This window comes from Serinus canaria, chromosome 1A (assembly GCF_022539315.1).
Source record: "Serinus canaria isolate serCan28SL12 chromosome 1A, serCan2020, whole genome shotgun sequence".
In the NCBI taxonomy this organism is placed as follows: domain Eukaryota; kingdom Metazoa; phylum Chordata; class Aves; order Passeriformes; family Fringillidae; genus Serinus; species Serinus canaria.
Window position 1 is genome coordinate 49,256,180 of NC_066314.1, and position 17,594 is coordinate 49,273,773.

At 55.5% G+C, this 17,594-nt stretch overlaps 1 protein-coding gene across 1 annotated transcript; it reads left to right on the forward strand.

Moving 5' to 3' along the window:
* The first annotated feature begins 1,812 nt into the window (after positions 1 to 1,812).
* NPTXR (neuronal pentraxin receptor) lies at positions 1,813 to 12,519 on the forward strand. The gene is made up of 5 exons (XM_050981984.1): positions 1,813 to 2,602; positions 9,370 to 9,592; positions 9,735 to 9,979; positions 10,261 to 10,440; positions 10,824 to 12,519. Exons 1-5 carry the CDS (start codon positions 2,027 to 2,029, stop codon positions 11,046 to 11,048), a joined length of 1,449 nt encoding a protein of 482 aa, XP_050837941.1. The 5' UTR covers positions 1,813 to 2,026; the 3' UTR covers positions 11,049 to 12,519.
* Positions 12,520 to 17,594: the final 5,075 nt, after the last annotated feature.

Here is a 17,594-nt window from a genome sequence, read left to right on the forward strand (position 1 = left end):
AGAAGTTGTGGTCCCTGCTGAGGGACAGGTCGGGACCGTGGGAGAGGTGAGCCCTGCCCTGCTGCGATATCCAACTCGTCCCCACCCCAGCACGGGTGAGTGGGGCCAGGCTGGTGCAGAGGGGCTCACCCTTCCCCTCACTGCCAGAGCGGCGTCAGCCAGAGGCATAAACCTTGCCACCATGATCCTGCAACATTTGGTAATAAAATCTGGACAGTGCAAAGCATCACTTCCCCTGGCAAGAAACTTTGTAGAAGCGTACAGCACTTTTCCCCACAGGGTAGCAGATAAAGGATACCCCTCCCACCCTGATCTGCACACTGTGGGGTGGGGTGGGGCGGCCTGGTGCAGCTCTCACACTGCACCTACACTGTGGGTAGGGTGGCCTGGTGCAGCTCTCATGGGTCCCTTTCAATTCCACTCCCACCTGGGCGCTGCCAGGGTGGGCATGCAGCAGGCAGGGGGTGACGCAGCAGGGTGCAAAGCCCTGCCACTGTTAGCAAGGGACAGGTTGGAGGCTGGTGGCCTCCCCTCGTGTCATGGGGTGCAGGCTTCTGTTTCCTTTGCATCCTTTACCAGTGCCCACTTGTCCCATCACACCAAGTGCTCACAGTCCCACAGTGCTCACCAGCCTCGCCACCAGGGCCAGACGCTGTTGCTTGGGCTTTCTTCACATCCACCTGCCCAGACTGCGACATGTCTAGCTCCACTTTTCCTCCTCAGCATTCCCTTCATCTCTACTCTTAGTTGAACCGCCCCATCTGCCTTCCTCTCCTCCTCTCCTGAGCCTTACAACGCCACAAGTCAGGCAGGTCTCTTGCTGGCTCTGGGGTGATGGTTTTGAGGAGCTGGTGTACAATGCTCTCTGTGGGGAGAGAAGGTAACTGTACGCTGTCAACAGCCAAATTTGAGGAGTCTTTTGTAGCTCTGGCTCCCTTGGTATCCCCTCAAATATGCCTGGAGGGGAAAGAAGAGGTAATCTTTACCATTGTTTCACACCCAGCACTGGACTTGTTTTAAACACACATGCTCCTGCTTCCCTGCCTGCTAGGAAGGATTTCCTGCCATTACTGAGTAGTCCATGAAATTGATTTTGTTTGTTTTCCCTCTTCTGCTCCTCTTTTCTGGGCAGGGCTGCGTCGCCAAGGCCCCAGTGTGCCTGGGGAACAGGAGAGGGCACGGCACAGCTTCTGTTGGAGCAAGGAGAAAGTGGCTGTCTGAAGCAGCTCGTTTATGAGCAGTTCAGACTAGAGTGATGGTGGGGGAAGATTAAGCGTGTGTCTTTGTTTCCCAAATGGATAACATGGGTGTATAGGGCAGAGGGTGAGGCATCCCATGGCAGCTCTCTGCAAGAGTCCTGTCTGAGGTAGGAGAGCAAGACAGCTAGGAAGTTTGCTAGTTTAATTTTTAGAAGAAAGGAGGAAAAGGCCCGAAAGACCATCACAGGGAATGAGTGATTACGAGGCTCTCACCCTCGGGGTATCAAGCGGCTCTTTACTGCCAGCCTAAGCATCTCGCAGGGCAAAAATCATCCCTTGGGCTGCGCCGGAGCAGCATCCTCTAGCCAGAGGCTCCCGCCGGGCTGACTTCAGCGAGCCCGAGAGGGACGGCCCCGTCCCTGGATGTCCCCGGGGGGCCCTCCCTGCCCTTCCCGTCCCTTAGCCGCTCGCTTCCCACCTCTCGGAACGTCGCCCTTGCAGCTCGGGGAAGGTGTTCAGCGGGAAGGGGGTTCACTAAGAGGGGCACAGCCGGGGCCGGGGCGGGGGCGGCGGCGGGGGCGGCGCGGTGCGGTGCGGGCGGCGCCGCCCGGCACATATAAGCGCGGCGCGGCGCGGTGGGGCCCCGGGGCTGGTGCTGCTGCCGGTACCGTCCTTGCCCGCCAGCTCCCTCAGGGCTGCCCGTCCATCTCTCTGGCCGTCCGTCCCCCTCTCCATCTCCGCCCGCTTTGTTTTCTCGCCGTCCGTGGGCTCGGGCCCCCCACGCCGCTGCCACCCTGAAGTTTCTGGCGGTGCTGCTGGCGGCGGGCATGCTGGCTTTCCTTGGGGCCATCATCTGCATCATCGCCAGCGTCCACCCGGCCGGCACCGCCGCGCCCGCCGCCGCCGCCGCCGACAATGACTCGGCCGCCGCCGCCCTCCTGCCCGCTGCCGACAAGGGGCTGGGAGCGCTGCACGGCCCCGCCGAGGCTCTGGCTAGCGCCGGGCCGCGCCTGCCGGGGGGGCCGCCGCTCTTCAGCCGCTTCGTCTGCACCCCGCTGAGCACCGAGTGCCCGGCCACCGGCACCGGCACCGCCGCCGGCAGCGCCGCCGGCCCCGAGGAGCTGCTGGCGCTGCGGAGCGCGGCGGCCCAGCTGCGCCGCACGGCGCTGGAGCAGAAGGAGCGGATCCGCATGGACCAGGAGACCATCCGAGAGCTCACCGGCAAGCTCAGCCGCTGCGAGGGCGGCCTGCGGAGCCCCGCCGCCGCCGCGCCCCCCGCCGCCGCCGGGCTCCGCGCCGCCCCGCGCCCCGGCACCATGGGTCACCCTCCCGACGAGCCGCCCGCCGTGCGGGAGCTGGAGGAGGCTGTCCGCACCCTCCAGGACCGAATCGACCGGATAGAGGTGAGAGGGATATTCCTGGGGACTGGGCGGGATGCTCCCAGGGGATGATGCTCCCAGGGAAAGATGCCCCTGGGGGTCTGGGGGATGCTTCCGGAGAAAGATGCTCCCACACGTGCCATTCCCTAGGCCTGCAGCCACATGCACCCCGAACTAGCTCGTCCCCCTCATGAGACTTCAGGAAGGTTGTCCTTGCCTCCTTCTTTCCTGATATCTCTGCCCAGGGGCAAGGGACTCACCTTGAGCCCTCCTCTCTCCTTTCCATGCAGGGAAGTCCCAAAGCACCAGGGCTGCCTCAATTTCCCCACAGAATCCACCCGGGTAGGACACCTTACTTGCCCCGTAGCACCTGTTAAGGACTCCTCCAGAGCAGGTTGGCAGCTCTGGCAGCCAGATCCTGCCCTTTAGCAAAAAGGTAAATCCCATCTGATGCCATCGTGGTTATGAATGGGACATCTCACTAAGTAAAGTGCAGTGCCCTCCGCCGTGAGCCTGGCAGCCTTTCCCCACACGGTCCTTAGGAGCTGGAGAGAAAAGGGCACAGCTGAAGTCATTCTCTGTGCCCATTCCTGTGGCACTGGGCTGTTGGTACTTGGGATGCAGACCCCTGGTCCCCATTTTGTAGCAGCTGTGTGCCTGGCAGGCTCAGCCCTGGCCCAGCCACAATCCAGTGGCACCAGAGGGTCTACCACGATGCCTGTCATGGGGCACATCACAGAGTGCATGTGAGTGTTGATTTATTTGGGCTGATTTGGACTCAGCAGTCCCACGGAACTTGGCAGACTTTGCAGGATATGGCTGTGGCACGTGAGAGCTGCAAGAGGAGAGTTGTCTCTTTTCCCTGTGGGAATTGCTCCAGGTAGGAGTTATTCCCTGAGGTCTGTCAGGCGTCAGAGCCACCTGCAAGGAGCCTCCTGCAAGTCCTCAACCTTCTCATCTTCCTGTTCAGTTTCCTCTTGCCCTCTCCACTCTTCCCTGTAGTGTGGAGCTAGGAGGGGGGTCATGCAGCACCCTTTGGGGTCCCTCTCCTCAGCTTTACCCCTCTGCCCTCCTCACTACAGACATGTGGGTGCAGCAGCAGGCAATGGAAATGGGAATGGGAAATTCAGAGCCTCTAAGGTCACCTGAGAAATGAGACTGGAAGAGAAGGTTATTGTAAGCGATGGAGATATGAACAGGAATAAAAAGACAGAGAAAGGCAAATAAACAGCTGAACACAAGAAGGAAAAGAGCTGGAAGACCAAAGAGGAAGCACCTGTGAGCTGCCAGGGTAATGCACACATAGGCACAAGAAGAAACACAGAGGCATGCCTGCACATGCAGGGAGAGTGGGATGTGCAGCCTGTCTGATATGTTGCCCAGAGCCAAATGCAGCCAAAGGGAGGGACAGACCCTCCAAAAAACCCCTGCAGCCTGAGACAAATGATTTCCCATCAGTGGAATAACACAGCAGGTATGCTCACCCAGAAACAAAGCAGGGAAATAGGTCTCTGCACACGTATCCCAGACAAAGCACAGTGGGATGCTGCCCAGCGTGTCAGTTTGGATCTTGGGGAGCATCAGGCCATGGAACCATGCTCTGTTTCTTCTCTGTGGGACAGCATCACCCATGAGCTGCCCTGGCTCCTCTCCCAGGGTTTCTGAGGGTGGTGGGAGGTTTGGGGTGGAGGAGGAGGAGGGTGAAGCTCACAAGGGTTGGAGCAGGCTGTCACATGTGCCTAGGGAGCCTGAAGTGGTGCTGGGATGAGGCTCATGCACACACTGATGAGGAAGCCAAGGACCAAAACTGTTCGGGTTTGTGTTGCCAAGGGCCTGGGGGTCCCAGGTATACTCTGCAGGGGAGGCACAGCACCGTGAGGCTCAGTGAGCCCTCCAGGTGAGGAAATAGGGCAGTGTGTTACAGGTGGGCTGGTCTTTGTCCTGGTGAAAAGTGTCCCTGGTGTGCACCACACCCCTGTGAGGGCTGCAGTCCAGCCAGCTGAGCCTCGTGGCCACACCTCAGCCATCCAGGGACAGTTGCCTGTATCCTCCCTCTCCAAATTGCCTCCCACCCCAGGAGCAGGAGCATACACCTAAAACTTCCTGGTGGGGTACCTGCACTCTTCTGTCCCTCATGGCTTTGGCTGTCAGGCCTGGGATCCTTCCTGGAGTACCCCATGACATGGGAGGCACTCTCAGCCTCCACAGCTGTCCTGGATGATGGCAATGACCATCCCAAAAGGTGACCTGGATGGGGACAGTCTCGGAGTGGCCCCCATGTGCTGAAGACTGCAAAACCCATTGGGAAGGAGAGGAAATGCTGCCAAGTCTGTGGTGGCTTAGTCTCAGAAGAGAGATGACACAAAATGCCATGAGCCGCTCTGGGAAGGCTGCGTCCCAGGGAGTCTTCAGTCAGGTTTGCCAGCAGGGATTACTGCTGGATACTTCAGAGCAGGGACTGCAGGGAGAGGGCTGGTGAAAGATTGCTGATCTAATATGGGCACTCTCAGCCTTGTCTGTAAGGCATAACAAGATTTATTCATGCACTGAAAAACCTATTAAGGCATTTGTTTCTTAATTTTATCAGCATGGCAGAACGATTTCCCAGGAGAGGATGCAGGGAGGGTCCCCATGGTCTTGCTCTTTGTCCCCTGCCATTTCTGTGGGGCTGGGCTAGCATCAGCACAGCATTCACACATCTTCCCTCACCTCTTCCCAACACCACCCCAGCACTGATCGTCCTTTCCTCATGCACAGCAGCCTAGTTAGGCTTTTTCATCCTGGTTTCGAGGGTCCCCCTGCTATGTCTCAGCACACGCTCATGTCCGTACACTCTGGTGCATCTTAGAACACAGAGCTGAGGGACCCAGGTGCTCCTTTTCCATGCTTTTACTTATTGCTGTAAATGGAAAGGGATCGGGGAGAGAATCACCTTGGCCGCCTGGGCTGTGCCGAGATGCAGATGCCCCCCTTCTCCCCATCATCCCTTGCAGGAGAGTGGAGCGGGAGAGGGGACGGTCGGATGGGCTCCGTGGGGGACCTGGTGGAATTGCAACAGCCTGTTTGCTCCTCAGCTTGTTGGTGGCTGTGCCATTGCAGCTGGTGACCTGGCTGCTGGCAGGAAACCCTTGGGTGAGGGAATGGGAATGGTAGTGACCGAGCTGCTTCCCTCTTGTCTCAATCTCCAGCAGTGCAGGGATGTAAGCACCCAAACTGTGACAGCCCCAGCCCCCCTCCTCTGAGTGAGATTTTAGGGGGACAGGATCAACAGAGAGCCCTTCTCTTGTGAGGAAGATGGAAAGGCTGATGCATCCCTGTTTTTCTTCTACTCCACACAGTCCCTTTTGGAGTTTAATGATCCCCAAGGTCCTGCCTAGGTCCAAAGAGGTGGCAGCGTCCAAAAACCCCTGGTGCAGCAAGTGTGCTGTCCTGCAGCAGTGAGTATCCCAAGGTAGCAGCCGCTGAGGAGTTTTGTGCAGGCTGTAAGGATTCATGGGTCCAAGGAGCAGAATGGATCTGCTGTGTGTGTGCATCCTGATTCCTGGGATGTTCCAGGGCTCCATCCAGCATGCATCCTCCCATGCTCCTGCCTGCCCTGTCCCAGCAGCCGAGGTGGGCACTGGTGTGCTGGGGGCTGAGGGGGAGCAGCAGCACCCAGATTTGCCGGTACATTAGTAAATGAGGCTCTGATCTCCTTATGTTAATCAAAGTGCATTTGCTGACTGAGGGCTGCAGCCCCAGAGAGCACACGCTGGCGTGGCTGCCGCAGCCCCCTGCCCCCACCTCCCCCTCCCCACCCCCTGCCAGCTGCTGACATTTAATGTGATTAATATTACCTGGCATCTTTCAATCTTTTTTGCCTGTTCTGGTGGCCAAAAAGCGTGGAAGGAGCCTCCCCCACACCCACTGCCCACTCCCCTGCTGCCTGTGCGGCGGCAGATGGGAAGCCGGGTGCCTGCCGAACAGCCAGGGAGAAGGTGCTTCCCCCCCTTCCCCTCCCCAAAGGTCACCAGTAAATAACAGCTGCACATCAACCATTAATAATTTTGCAAATAATTTGCCTTGTGAAAAAGAGGCTCGAGCAGCAGTTTGGAGGATCATGGCTCAGGGATGCAGCCCAGCCTGGCATCGGGGGGATCATCCAGCACAACTCAGCTGCAAGGGGTAGAATGGGGAGAACAGTCTCCTGCCTAGCCATCATCTGTGTGTGGGGATATGGATGGTGTTTGCTTGGATGGCCCTGAAACCCTGCCAGATGAGGGTGCAGGCTATAATCCCTTTCCAGGATGAACAGGGGGGCAGCAATGATTCAGTTGGCCATGTGGCTCTGGCTGTTGGCACCCTGGCTGCCAACTTGGAAGGACCAGCAAGAGCTGGAGGGAGGGCTGGACCTCAGGAGGGGGGAAGAAAGTGAGCGAAAGGGGAAAGACACAGTGTGTGAGGATGGAGAGGAGCATCAGGAAGAGATGCTCCAAAACCAGAGAAATGAAAAAGTCATAGGGAGAAAAGTTACAGAGGGAAGAAAATAGCAGCAGGGAGAAAAGCAGGAGGAAGATAGAGGTAAAAAAAAGTACTCAGTCACTACTGAATAATGTAGGGCAGGGTATCGGGGGCTAGTGAGAGTGACAAAATCTCCCAGCTTTTTCTTTTTTCATCATTAACAGATGGAGGCATGCATGAAAGCAGGGACGTAGGCTCCAAACCCGCAGCTCGAGCAATCAAAGCGTGCGGCAGACAGGAGCGTGCCAGCCTCCGCTCTAGCAGGCAGCCTCCAAGGACGAGAAAAGCTCTTGGAGCCCACGGGATGTGGCCATAGAGGCAAAGGCAACCCCATCCCACCTGTGCTGCCTCCTGCCAGTGCAGCCAGCTTAGCTTGGGTACAAATGCAGACAGCTCAGGTGGGAATTATCTCTGCTAGGAGGATGAGAATTAAACTTTGCACTTCCCTTCCCTCCTGCCATCTCTATCCTGCCTTTCATCCAGTGCCCAAGACCCCTTAAAAAAAAGGCAAAAAAACCCCAAACCAAACCAAAACAGAAAAAAAAAAAACCCAGCCCCCAAAAAAACCCCAAAACTCCAGCAAAATAGCTAAAGCCCCTTTCCCATCAGCTAACCTTTCAATTTTGCAAAGAGCAAAGGCAGGATGCTCTTTGCTGGGCACTTTTCCCTTACCAGAGAGGTTTTGCTTTCTCTGCAAGAGCATCCTTAGTGCTGAACAGAGCAAGCTGGCAGTGAGAGCTGGCATTTGGTCAGGGCTGGCAGATATCCCCAGTACAACCTCTCTTTTCTTGCTGGGTTTTGCTTTTCCAGGTTGGTTTTCCTCACAGAACTTGTGGGTTTGCCCTGGCAGACCCTGCTGGCAGCTCTTGCCAACCTTGGGGCATCGTAACTTCCATTTTATTTGTAGCCTGAGCATGTTGTTGCCCAGAGTGGGTACATTTGTGCTCACACCAACACCATCTTCTCACTTTTCCTCTCCCTGCTGTTCCCATCCGCCAAGGCTGCATCCTGCCCAGCCAAACCTGACTTTCTTCCAGCCTTCCCCTCCCCTCTGTTGTTCATGAGGGATAGTGAAGATTAGGGGTGACGTGGGCAGGCATCCCTCTCCTTCAGCTTTGTGTGTGTGATTATCAGGTCCTGTCCAGCCTGGAGAAGCTGGGTATAAGAAAGAAGAAAAAAACAGGGAACCACAACCACAGGTGAGTGTGCTGACTTCCCCCAGGCCAGCTCTGAGGCAGGAGGGAGGCTGTTCAGATTGACAGGGATGGTATCCCCCATGTCCGCCAGCACAAGCCATGTGAATGTCCAGGGCTGAAGCGGGCATGCAGATTCCTTGGTGCCAGAGCAGCCAAGGCAAAGGTCTCCATGGCTGCTCCAGCACCTCTGGGAAGGTCTGGCAACACAGAGAAGGTGGTTGTTGTCTTTCAGAGCCTATTGAAGAGACACTAATGCACTAAGGACATGGGGAAAGAAGAGAGCTCCTATTTACAGAGAAACTCCAGGAGCATGGCAAAGGGTCACTTTCTCCCAGACTGGTTTTCTTCCAGCTGGGATGGGGTCTCCCAGTAAGGTGGGATCTGGGGTCTTTGCAGAGTGCAGTAGCAGCTGGGAGCACCTTCACCAGCTGCCGTGTTGGATTTGCCATGGCAAGAGTTTTTGTCTGAGTGTTAACCCTGATTGGACAAGACAGGCTCGATGTCCCCAGGTGATGGCACATGCCCTGAGGGCCAGAGACACAACAGCCTGGCACCAGTCCCACCTGTCCCTGCCATCCTGGTGAACTGGGAGAAGTTGGCTTATGGAGAGCTACCTGGCACACGTGCACACACCCCCGCACGCCAGCTGAGCTCAGCTAAGAGGATTACAGCCCCATTAACTGATGTTAACGTGCTGGCTATAGGTAAGCAGCCTCACGAGCAGCAGGAGTGGCCGGGAGCTCCAAGGTCCTGCCTGCATCATTTCCTCATCGTGGGAGGCTGCCTGCAGGAGCTGAGCCAAGGGATGACCCAAACATCCCATCCTTGCTCCATCTCTGAAGCAGCAGAGAGTCATTAAGAGCAGCCAAGCTTCATTTTGCAGTAATGAGCTCAATGGGAGCTCTAAGAGGGGAGGTACAAAGTCAGCTGGAGGCTCTTGGAGAAGACCCCAGTGCGGATATGGGACTGTCATCCCAGCACTACCTGTAGTGCTGCAGGCTGGGCATGTCCTTATTTTAACTCTTATAGTGACACTTTGCTGAATTTTTTCTTTTCTCCCTCCTATTCCCACCGTTTTGGCTGCCACAAATGCAGCAGGAGCTGCCAGCCCGCACCAATGGCTCAGTACCCACTGCCCCGGCACTTGCCCGTGATGCCCTCCACACCAAGATGGAGCAGCTGGAGGAACAGCTCCTTTCCAAGATCCTGACCCTGCAGAAGGAGCGCCAGGCCGCCAGCACTGACCACAGCCAGCAGCAGCACAACATTGAGAAGGAGCTGAACTCCCTCCAGAACCGGGTGACAGAGCTGGAGCATGGTGAGTCCTGCCCAGCGGGGATGGAGGTGGGGCAGAGGGTTCCTGCCCTGAGGTACGTCACCAGGAGAGCCCCAGGACAGGTCACCCTCATTCCAATTACAGGTGCTGACCTTCCTCTCTCCTCCCCATCCTTGATACATAGGACCACTGGGCTACAGCCCTCCTGATGCCTTCAAGGTGACCATCCCGGTGCAGAACAACTACATGTATGCCCGTGTGAAGAAGAGCCTGCCGGAGCTGTACGCCTTCACCATCTGCATGTGGCTGAAGTCCAAGGCCCTGGCAGGCATTGGCACCCCGTTCTCCTACTCTGTCCCGAGTCAAGCCAACGAGATTGTGCTGTTGGAGTGGGGCTCCAACCCCCTGGAGCTGCTCATCAATGACAAGGTCAGCCCAGTTGCAGGAGGGGCAGGAGAGGAAACCCTGCCCTCGTCTTTCCTACTTCGATCCCCCTAGGAAATTACATTCCTAAGAGCACTGGTGTGGGGGAGCTAGGAGGAAGGGACCCTAGGTTTATGGTGGGAGGCACGAGGATTGAGAGAATGGCTCATTGGGGTTAGTTCTGAGAGGGAGAAGCAGCACATCTGGATGTCTGTAGATTTTGGGATGCTGCCACCACCATCATGGGTCCCGGTACCGAGCACTGGGATCTCGCTCTTCTCTCCAAGGTTGCCCAGCTGCCGCTGAGTCTGAAGGACAAGGCCTGGCACCACATCTGCGTGGCATGGACCACCCGGGATGGCAAGTGGTCAGCTTACCAGGATGGTGAACAGAGGGGTGCCGGTGAGAACCTGGCCTCCTGGCACTCCATCAGGCCCCAGGGCGTCATCATCCTGGGTCAGGAGCAGGTAGGTACCAGTTTGACACCAAGAGCTGCCAGTTAGCATCTCTCTACTGGGAATTGGCTGGTGGGAAAAGCCCCCAAATGGGGCAAGGGGAGGGGGTAGCATGGGAAGGAGCACTCAGCAGGGCAGTTGGCTCTCCTGCCTGTTCATCCAGCCTCCAGACTGGCCATGTCCCCTCATTGTCTTCTCTTCCCTCTCCCTATCCCTTTTGCCTCCCTGCCTCATCTTCTTGAATCTCTTCCATGCATCCACGCCCTCTCCTCCTTGCCATCAAGCACCTTGTTCTGCTTCTCCCCAAACCTCTTCCTCTCCCCCTTGCCATTTCCTACTGGATGCATGTTCTTCCTCTTCATCCCTGTCCAATCACCTCTCCTGCTCTTTTCCAGGACACCCTGGGGGGCCGCTTTGATGCCACACAGGCCTTCGTGGGAGAGCTGGCGCAGTTTGGCGTGTGGGACCACATGCTGGCACCAGCAGAGATCCTGGGCTTGGCTAACTGCACCTCCCACCTCCAAGGAAATGTGATCCAGTGGGATGACCAGGCAGTGGAGGTCTTTGGAGGTGCCAGCAAGGCGGGCTTTGCTGCCTGCCAGGAAGGGAGGAAGGCATGAGTAGCCCCCAGCCCTGTCCCCAGCACCGAGGAGCCCGGTGGCAGCCCTGAAGCAGGGAGCCCCTTTCTCCCCTCCCAGACCAGTAAGCCTTGCCGGGGCAATGCTTGAGCCCCCCATGCTGGTGTCCCAGGAGGGAGAGGGGCCCCTGGAAGCCTCCCTGTTGTCCCTGTGCTGGTGCTGTGGCTTGTCCTCATTCCTGGCAGGCTGGCTCCTGAGTCTCATCTTGCCCCACTTCTTTTTTGGGTGGAACTCACTGTACCTGCAGGTGTCCCTGGTAGGGTGAGGGTCATCACCTTGTCAGACCTAACAGGGAGTGGGAAGGAGAACTCCATCCACTTTGAGTGCAGTCCAGCCTCAGTGGGATGCCAGGGTGCAGACATCACCTGAACACATCCCCTTTTCTTACTTATTTCTAGCAACCTCACTGTCCAGTTTTATGAGCCTGCATTCCAGGATCTCACCTCTAGCCCCATCTTTCTCCTGCTGCCCTGGTTTTTCAAATGTGGCCCCAGGGAAGCTGAGGGAGAATGGCAGAGAATCAGTGGCACAGCACTTACCCCCCTGCACCCCTTTCCCTGCCTCTGCTGCCTGTTGGGGCAGGGCTGCCTGGGGGTAGCCAGGCTTTTAAGGCAGAGGGGAGAGAGCACTCCCCCCCACCTCCAAGCTGGGGGATGGGTCAGCCACCAAGGGAATGGGGGGAAAGGGGCAAAGCATCTCCCCCAGCGCTGGCCGAGGGGGAAAGAGTGCAACACTGCCATCGAAGGGAGCAAAAGCAAGAAAAAGAGAGATGGAGGATGGTGGCAGTCAGAGGAGTCCTGCCATCCATCCCCCAGTCTTTTGGTACTGGATTGGGCTACTGCCCTTGGTTCCACCCAGGTCCCATTTAGCTTCTCCTTGCCAGAAACAGGGCTGCCACTGTCTTTGAAGCTGGGAGGGTGAAAGAGCAGGCTGGTGTTTTCCCTGTGGAGTGCCTGAGAATCCGCTGTTTCCACATTGCGTGGTCACCAACATCTCGATATGTGCGTGTGTGCGCGCTCGTGTGTGTGTGTGTCTGGGGGTGGGAGGGTTATTTCAGGGCTCTCATGGTTGCTCAATGCAGTGTTCACCTTCCAGTGTTCCCCCTACCCCAAGTCCCACTTTGGGTGACAGCTGCCCCCTCCCCTGGGGGAGGCAAAGCTGGCAGAAGGGACAGCCCTGCCACCCCCCATCTCCCCACCCAGGGTCTCTGCCAGTGCTGGGGTGGCTCAGCCCACTGGGAATGACACGGTGGGGATGGGGAGCAGCCCATGTGCCAAGTGGGAACACTGTGACCTTCGTGCACCCTGAGGAGCTGCCCCATCTTCCTCCCTCCCTCCCTCGCTCGTGCGCTTTCTCCAATGCACGTTTGTGAAAAGGGCCCTGACGAGCCCGTGTTGGGACGTTTCTTTTGTAAAGCTGATCGTGAACAATAAACGTGATGTTTTCTGTTCCAGCCTCCTGCAGAGTGCAAGGTTGCTGGGGGGATGGACGGGACTGGTCAGCCCAAGATGAGGTGACCTTCCCCAGGGTGCTTAGGGTTGCATCACTGAAGGAAGTTGGCCGGTCCCACCAGTGGCATTATAGGAATATCATCACAGGGGTTTGGTATTGATGCCCCAGAGGGGCAGGGGATTGTGTCACAGTCTGGCCACCTTTGGTCTACCCCACTGCAGAGCAGTATGGGGTACAGACTGCTGTTGGTGGGGCATGAGGGCTGAGGGAAACACCTCTCCATGGAGGGAAGCAGAAACATGTGAGAAATCCTGGCCTCTAAGTCAGAGCTTGATAACAAGGAACTCATATTAAGTGTAAATCTAATTAAGTACTAGTAATGAGTTTCTGACCTAGCTAGGTGCAAGATGGTTCAGGCATGGCTCTTGGAGCTCCTGTTGTAGAACAATTCATGACCAGGTCTGCATGGTGCTTTTGCCTCTCAGTGGGTCTTGCTCCTCCTACGAAAGGCACAGCTTCACCAATATTTAGGGGAAACGGAGCACAAAGCCAGAGGACTGAGTTTTCCCATTGCTGGCATGCTGGTGGGATCTCCTCTCTGAGTCAGAGCTGCCCCCCCTCCCCACTTCTCCTTCTGGAGGGTATTTAATGCCATAAGAGAAAGGCTGGCACTCACCTTCAGCACATCTTCACATAGTTGAGGGCTGGTTTTGAAGAAAAAGTATGTACTTCAGCTGGAACACTGGTTCAAGAGCCTTGCTGAGCTGGAGGTTCACACCCCCATCACTAAGAGGAGAGGGCTCAACAGGTGCCATCTGCTTGTGTGCCAAATAACACAGCATAGTGAAGAAGTGCAACATTTTCTAGAGGAGGAAATGTCAAAAAACACTGATGGGATCATAAACTCAGAAAGCGGTTAAATGGGGAGGGAAACTGGGCACCCTCCTATCAAAACTGCAGAAGCACCATGAGAGGGCTCTTGGGGCTGCTGGCCAAGGCAGGAGAAACATGAGAGGAGGATGTAGGCTATTGGCGAAACACCCATCTCCTCCAGAGCCCGGAACTCCAGCCCATGTTGAAATTGTGTGTAAATCCTCTCCAGAAAAGCAAAGGGGAACACCAGGAGATGCTTGATCAGGGCCTTCAGTGCTGCCCTCCTCATCTCTGCCAAATGATGCTGGCATGATCCTAATCCCAGCCATGTCCCCAGGATGTGGATCTGTCACTTCTGGAGCAGGAGAATGGGGGGAGCCTGGTGGCAGAGCTCTTGCAGGGCAAGCTCCTCTCCTCCAGAAGTTCACAGCCAGTTAGGAAGACCTGGGGGCACACAGGAAAACTTGGTAGAATTTTCCCAAACCTTTTAAAAGCTTCCAGCAAATGCCTCCACTATAAGGCTCTTCAGGAAACAAAGGCATTATGGAGAGATTAGAAACTGGATAGGAGACATAAATGAAGAGCAGAAATAAATATTTGATTTCCACCCTGCCCTGGCTCTCTGCAGGAAACAACGTCTCCTTCTTACCCGTCTGAGGAGGAGAGCAAGATGAGACCATTTCTTTTCCATAAACCGAGCCTTGCAAGAGCTGCAAGTCTGCGACAGTGCTTAAAAGGTAGAGGAGATGACAAATCAATAGCTTTGCTGGCTGCAAGAAGTAATTACAATGACTTACACATATTGCTTGCTTCTAAATTAACCAGGAGCACTCAGGAGTAGCCCTGTGTCTCTCTAAGGGCAGCTGGTTGGAAAACAACGTGTTGTGCACAGAAGAGATGAGGAACAACAAAGTCAGCCGTGAGGGAAAGAGGAGGGCAGGGAAGGAAATATTTAACAGCAGTGTGGAGAAGGTTTTGTGCTTGTGGCAGGTACTTCAGCTGGTTGGCTGCGTTATATCCAGACATCCAGGATAGGGGGGAAAAGGAGGAGGGCACCCAGGAGCTGGGCAGTGCCAGGCAGGGGCACCACTGGGCTGTGGCAGCTTAGCAGGAGCTGGCACAAGAGGAGACGGCGTGGGAGACAGGCGGGTGTGATGGATGCTACCCACGTGCTGTCCTCTATCTCCCTGCCAAGGGGCTGTAAGCACGCTCCAAGGAGAGGAAAGGAACTGCCATTTCCTTTCTTAATCTGCAGGACTCACTGCTGCAGGGCTTTCTGCTAACCAGGGGCTTATCCAGACTCAAATACCACCCATCCCACACTCCCAAAGGGGTTTGTCTGGCAGTGAAGAAGACCAAGTCGAACATGGCAACGGGAAACTTTCAGGCCTGATGGTGTTTGAAAAGAAAATGCTGACATTTATGAACACCTCCACCCCCTGCCCCACTTTCCAGACGGCATCACTGGCCATGCAGGCTCTGCCTTCCCAGGGTCATGGGCAATCCTAGGACCCCCCACTTCAGAGTGGGCTTTCGGGATCTCCTGTGCTCCCCAATACCTGCAACCTCAGCTGAGTTTGCATGTCATGGCTCCCTGCAGTGTCAGCCTCCTGGTGCCCTCAAACGAGGTCAAGCCAGCCAATACCTGTCCTGACTTCCAAAGTCCCCACTGCCTGCTCAGCAATGGGGTGCTGCTTAATTGCCTCCTTTCACCTTCCTGTCCTGCTGGGAGCCGCCCTTGCTCCCTCCCAGAGCCAGGAAGGCTCATTAAGGCTTGTGCAGTGCTCGCACAGGGAATGCACACAATTCCAGAGCATCTGGCACAGGAACAGCCCCCACACGGTCGCTTGTGCTGCAGCAACAGACCTTACTAACAGTAGCTGATGCTACTAGAGGTAGTAGTGACAGGATCACGTGGGGCACTGTGTTTTCCAGCAGACCAGGGGATCAGGCTGTCCCAAAGCGAGCTGCCCTGTCCTCCGGCACAGGCTGAGCTGCTCCCGGCTGCCACCCATTCCTGCACACCAGTGTCCCCATCTCTGGCTTCCCTCAGCTCAGCACGCCAGGGGTTCTGATCCCAGCAAAAAGTGGCTTCAGCATTCCCACGGAGCCTCCTGAGAGCTGCCCCCACCCCATCCTGGGGCAGCTGCAGGGTGCACCTCAGTGTGACCCAGGCTCTCTGTTCCTACCCAAGGCGGTGCGGAGCAGTGCCCAGTCCATGGGCTGTGCTGACAGGCTGACAGCAAGCTCCAGCCCCCCTGCCTTACCACACAGAGGAGATGGGGCATGGCAGAGCCTGTGCCACAGGGACAATGGGCAAGTCCTCAAACCTGGCCAGAAGCAGGTCAGAAAAGAAAGAAAGAAAAGAAGGATGTCCTCCACCTGATGAAGAGTCAGCCTCCTGCTGTCTGGTTAATGAAGATGACTAAAAGAAAGCATGAGGCAGCATATTTGCTACATATATGCATAATTTGCAGCCAATGGTTACTTTTCTGTGCTCAGCTAAGGAATACAACGCAGCCTCATGTCAGAAGGTGAATGGTACTTTGTTTCAATGCATTTCACTGTGGCTGCTGGAAACAAAGGGATGAAAGAGTTTCCACCTCTGATTAGTGGCAAATAAGGCATGACCAGCCAGATCAAAGCAACAATTCCAGCTCCCTACAGACCCACAGGGGTGAACTGAACCCTTGCTCTGGACTTGCTTTCACCTACAGAAGGATACCTGGTCCACCAATATTGGAAACTGAAGATCAGGTGACGTGCTGTCTGTGCCGTCAGAGCCAGCAGCAAAAAGAGCAGTACACGTAACCTTGGTTGGCTCAACAAGGCTCTCACTGGCTCGCAGAGTTACACAGAGGCAGCCTGTGGAAACCCCGCACTTGGGGGTCCAGAAACCAACTGCTCACATTTTATTAAGCCACAGTAGATGGAGGCAGGCCAGCAGAACGCTCCTCAGGAGGCATCTCTGTCTTGCAGCCCCACTGTATCACCCACCACAATCATAAAAACATGATTTTTCCTGTCTTTGGCCTGGTGCAGTTTTTGTTTGGCCGTTTTCCTTTAGCTTCTCACCTAGGAGCCACTGATGAATAATCCTCACAAGCAGTCCCCACATTCCCTGAGGGAAACACTCCTGGGGGTCACACTGATCAGAACCAAAGCAGGTGTAATTGAACCCAGAATCACACAGACAAGCGTGCTCTGCCCTGCACACACACACAAACACCCCAGCTCACACTCCCTTGCTGCTTGGTAGTAAAAGTGGGTGAACTACACAGGGATTAAAGCATCAAAAAATATGGTGCTTGAAAGAGCGAGAATATGGTGCTTGAAAGAGCCGTGTCCCTGGAGAGATTAGAGTAGCTGCCTGGAGATAAAGTAATGATGATGGAAAGATCTTCTTCCTCACAGAGATTCTCTTCCTAATTATCTTGTCTGAAAAGGAAAAATGATGATCTCCCAGCTTTTATCTGTCTCTTGACAATTTTAGCTCTGTTGCAAGAGGCCCAAAAGAGGAAGGAGAAGGAATCAGCCCAGGAGGCAGGAATGGTAGGAGAACAAGCGACATAGAAGGCAGTGCTTCATTTTTGTCACCACCAGCAGCGACAGAAAAGGAAAATTATCACTGCAGCTTTGTCTTCCTAAGCCCAAAGGCAGCTTCCCTGCCCCCAGCACTGCTCAGTCAGGCAAAGGACAGCCAGGAGGTCGGATTCACTGCTGAACCTGTGGAAGAGATTAACAAGGTGTTGTTCTCTCCGTGATCACAGGGCAGAGCTTGGTGCTACAGTGAGGGAAGAGGACTCCTGAGCTGACAGGGACAGGAGAGTGCCCAGATTGTTCCTCCCCCACTCTTTTCCTTCTCAAACAGCTGGAAAGCAAATTCTTCTTTCAGCAGGCAGCAAGCAGCAAGAATGTTTCAAGCACACATCAGCCACAAGCACCACATGAAAAATCAGACCCATGAGCCACTCTGCAAGAAAAGGATGGCCACTGATGGAAAACCAGGCATCACACACAGCAGCTGGGGCTTTGCACAGAAGTCTTTCCCTTAGTATTATTCTAGAGCTTGCTGCTTCTCCATCCTTGTTAATTTCAGACAAATGCAACCCTAGACCTCCCTGGAAACTGTTTAAGCCCTGGTTTAGAGGCAATCGGTGTTTGGCTAGCAGGGTGCAGAGACAACAGAGGTTTTGTAGCAAG

Excerpts from the sequence above, each read along its gene's own strand:
- NPTXR (XM_050981984.1), top strand. The coding sequence starts at position 2,027 with ATGCTGGCTTTCCTTGGGGCCATCATCTGCATCATCGCCAGCGTCCAC. Across the intron at positions 2,603-9,369 it reads ACCGAATCGACCGGATAGAG|CAGGAGCTGCCAGCCCGCAC; the intron begins GTGAGAGGGATA and ends CCACAAATGCAG. Across the intron at positions 9,980-10,260 it reads AGCTGCTCATCAATGACAAG|GTTGCCCAGCTGCCGCTGAG; the intron begins GTCAGCCCAGTT and ends CTTCTCTCCAAG.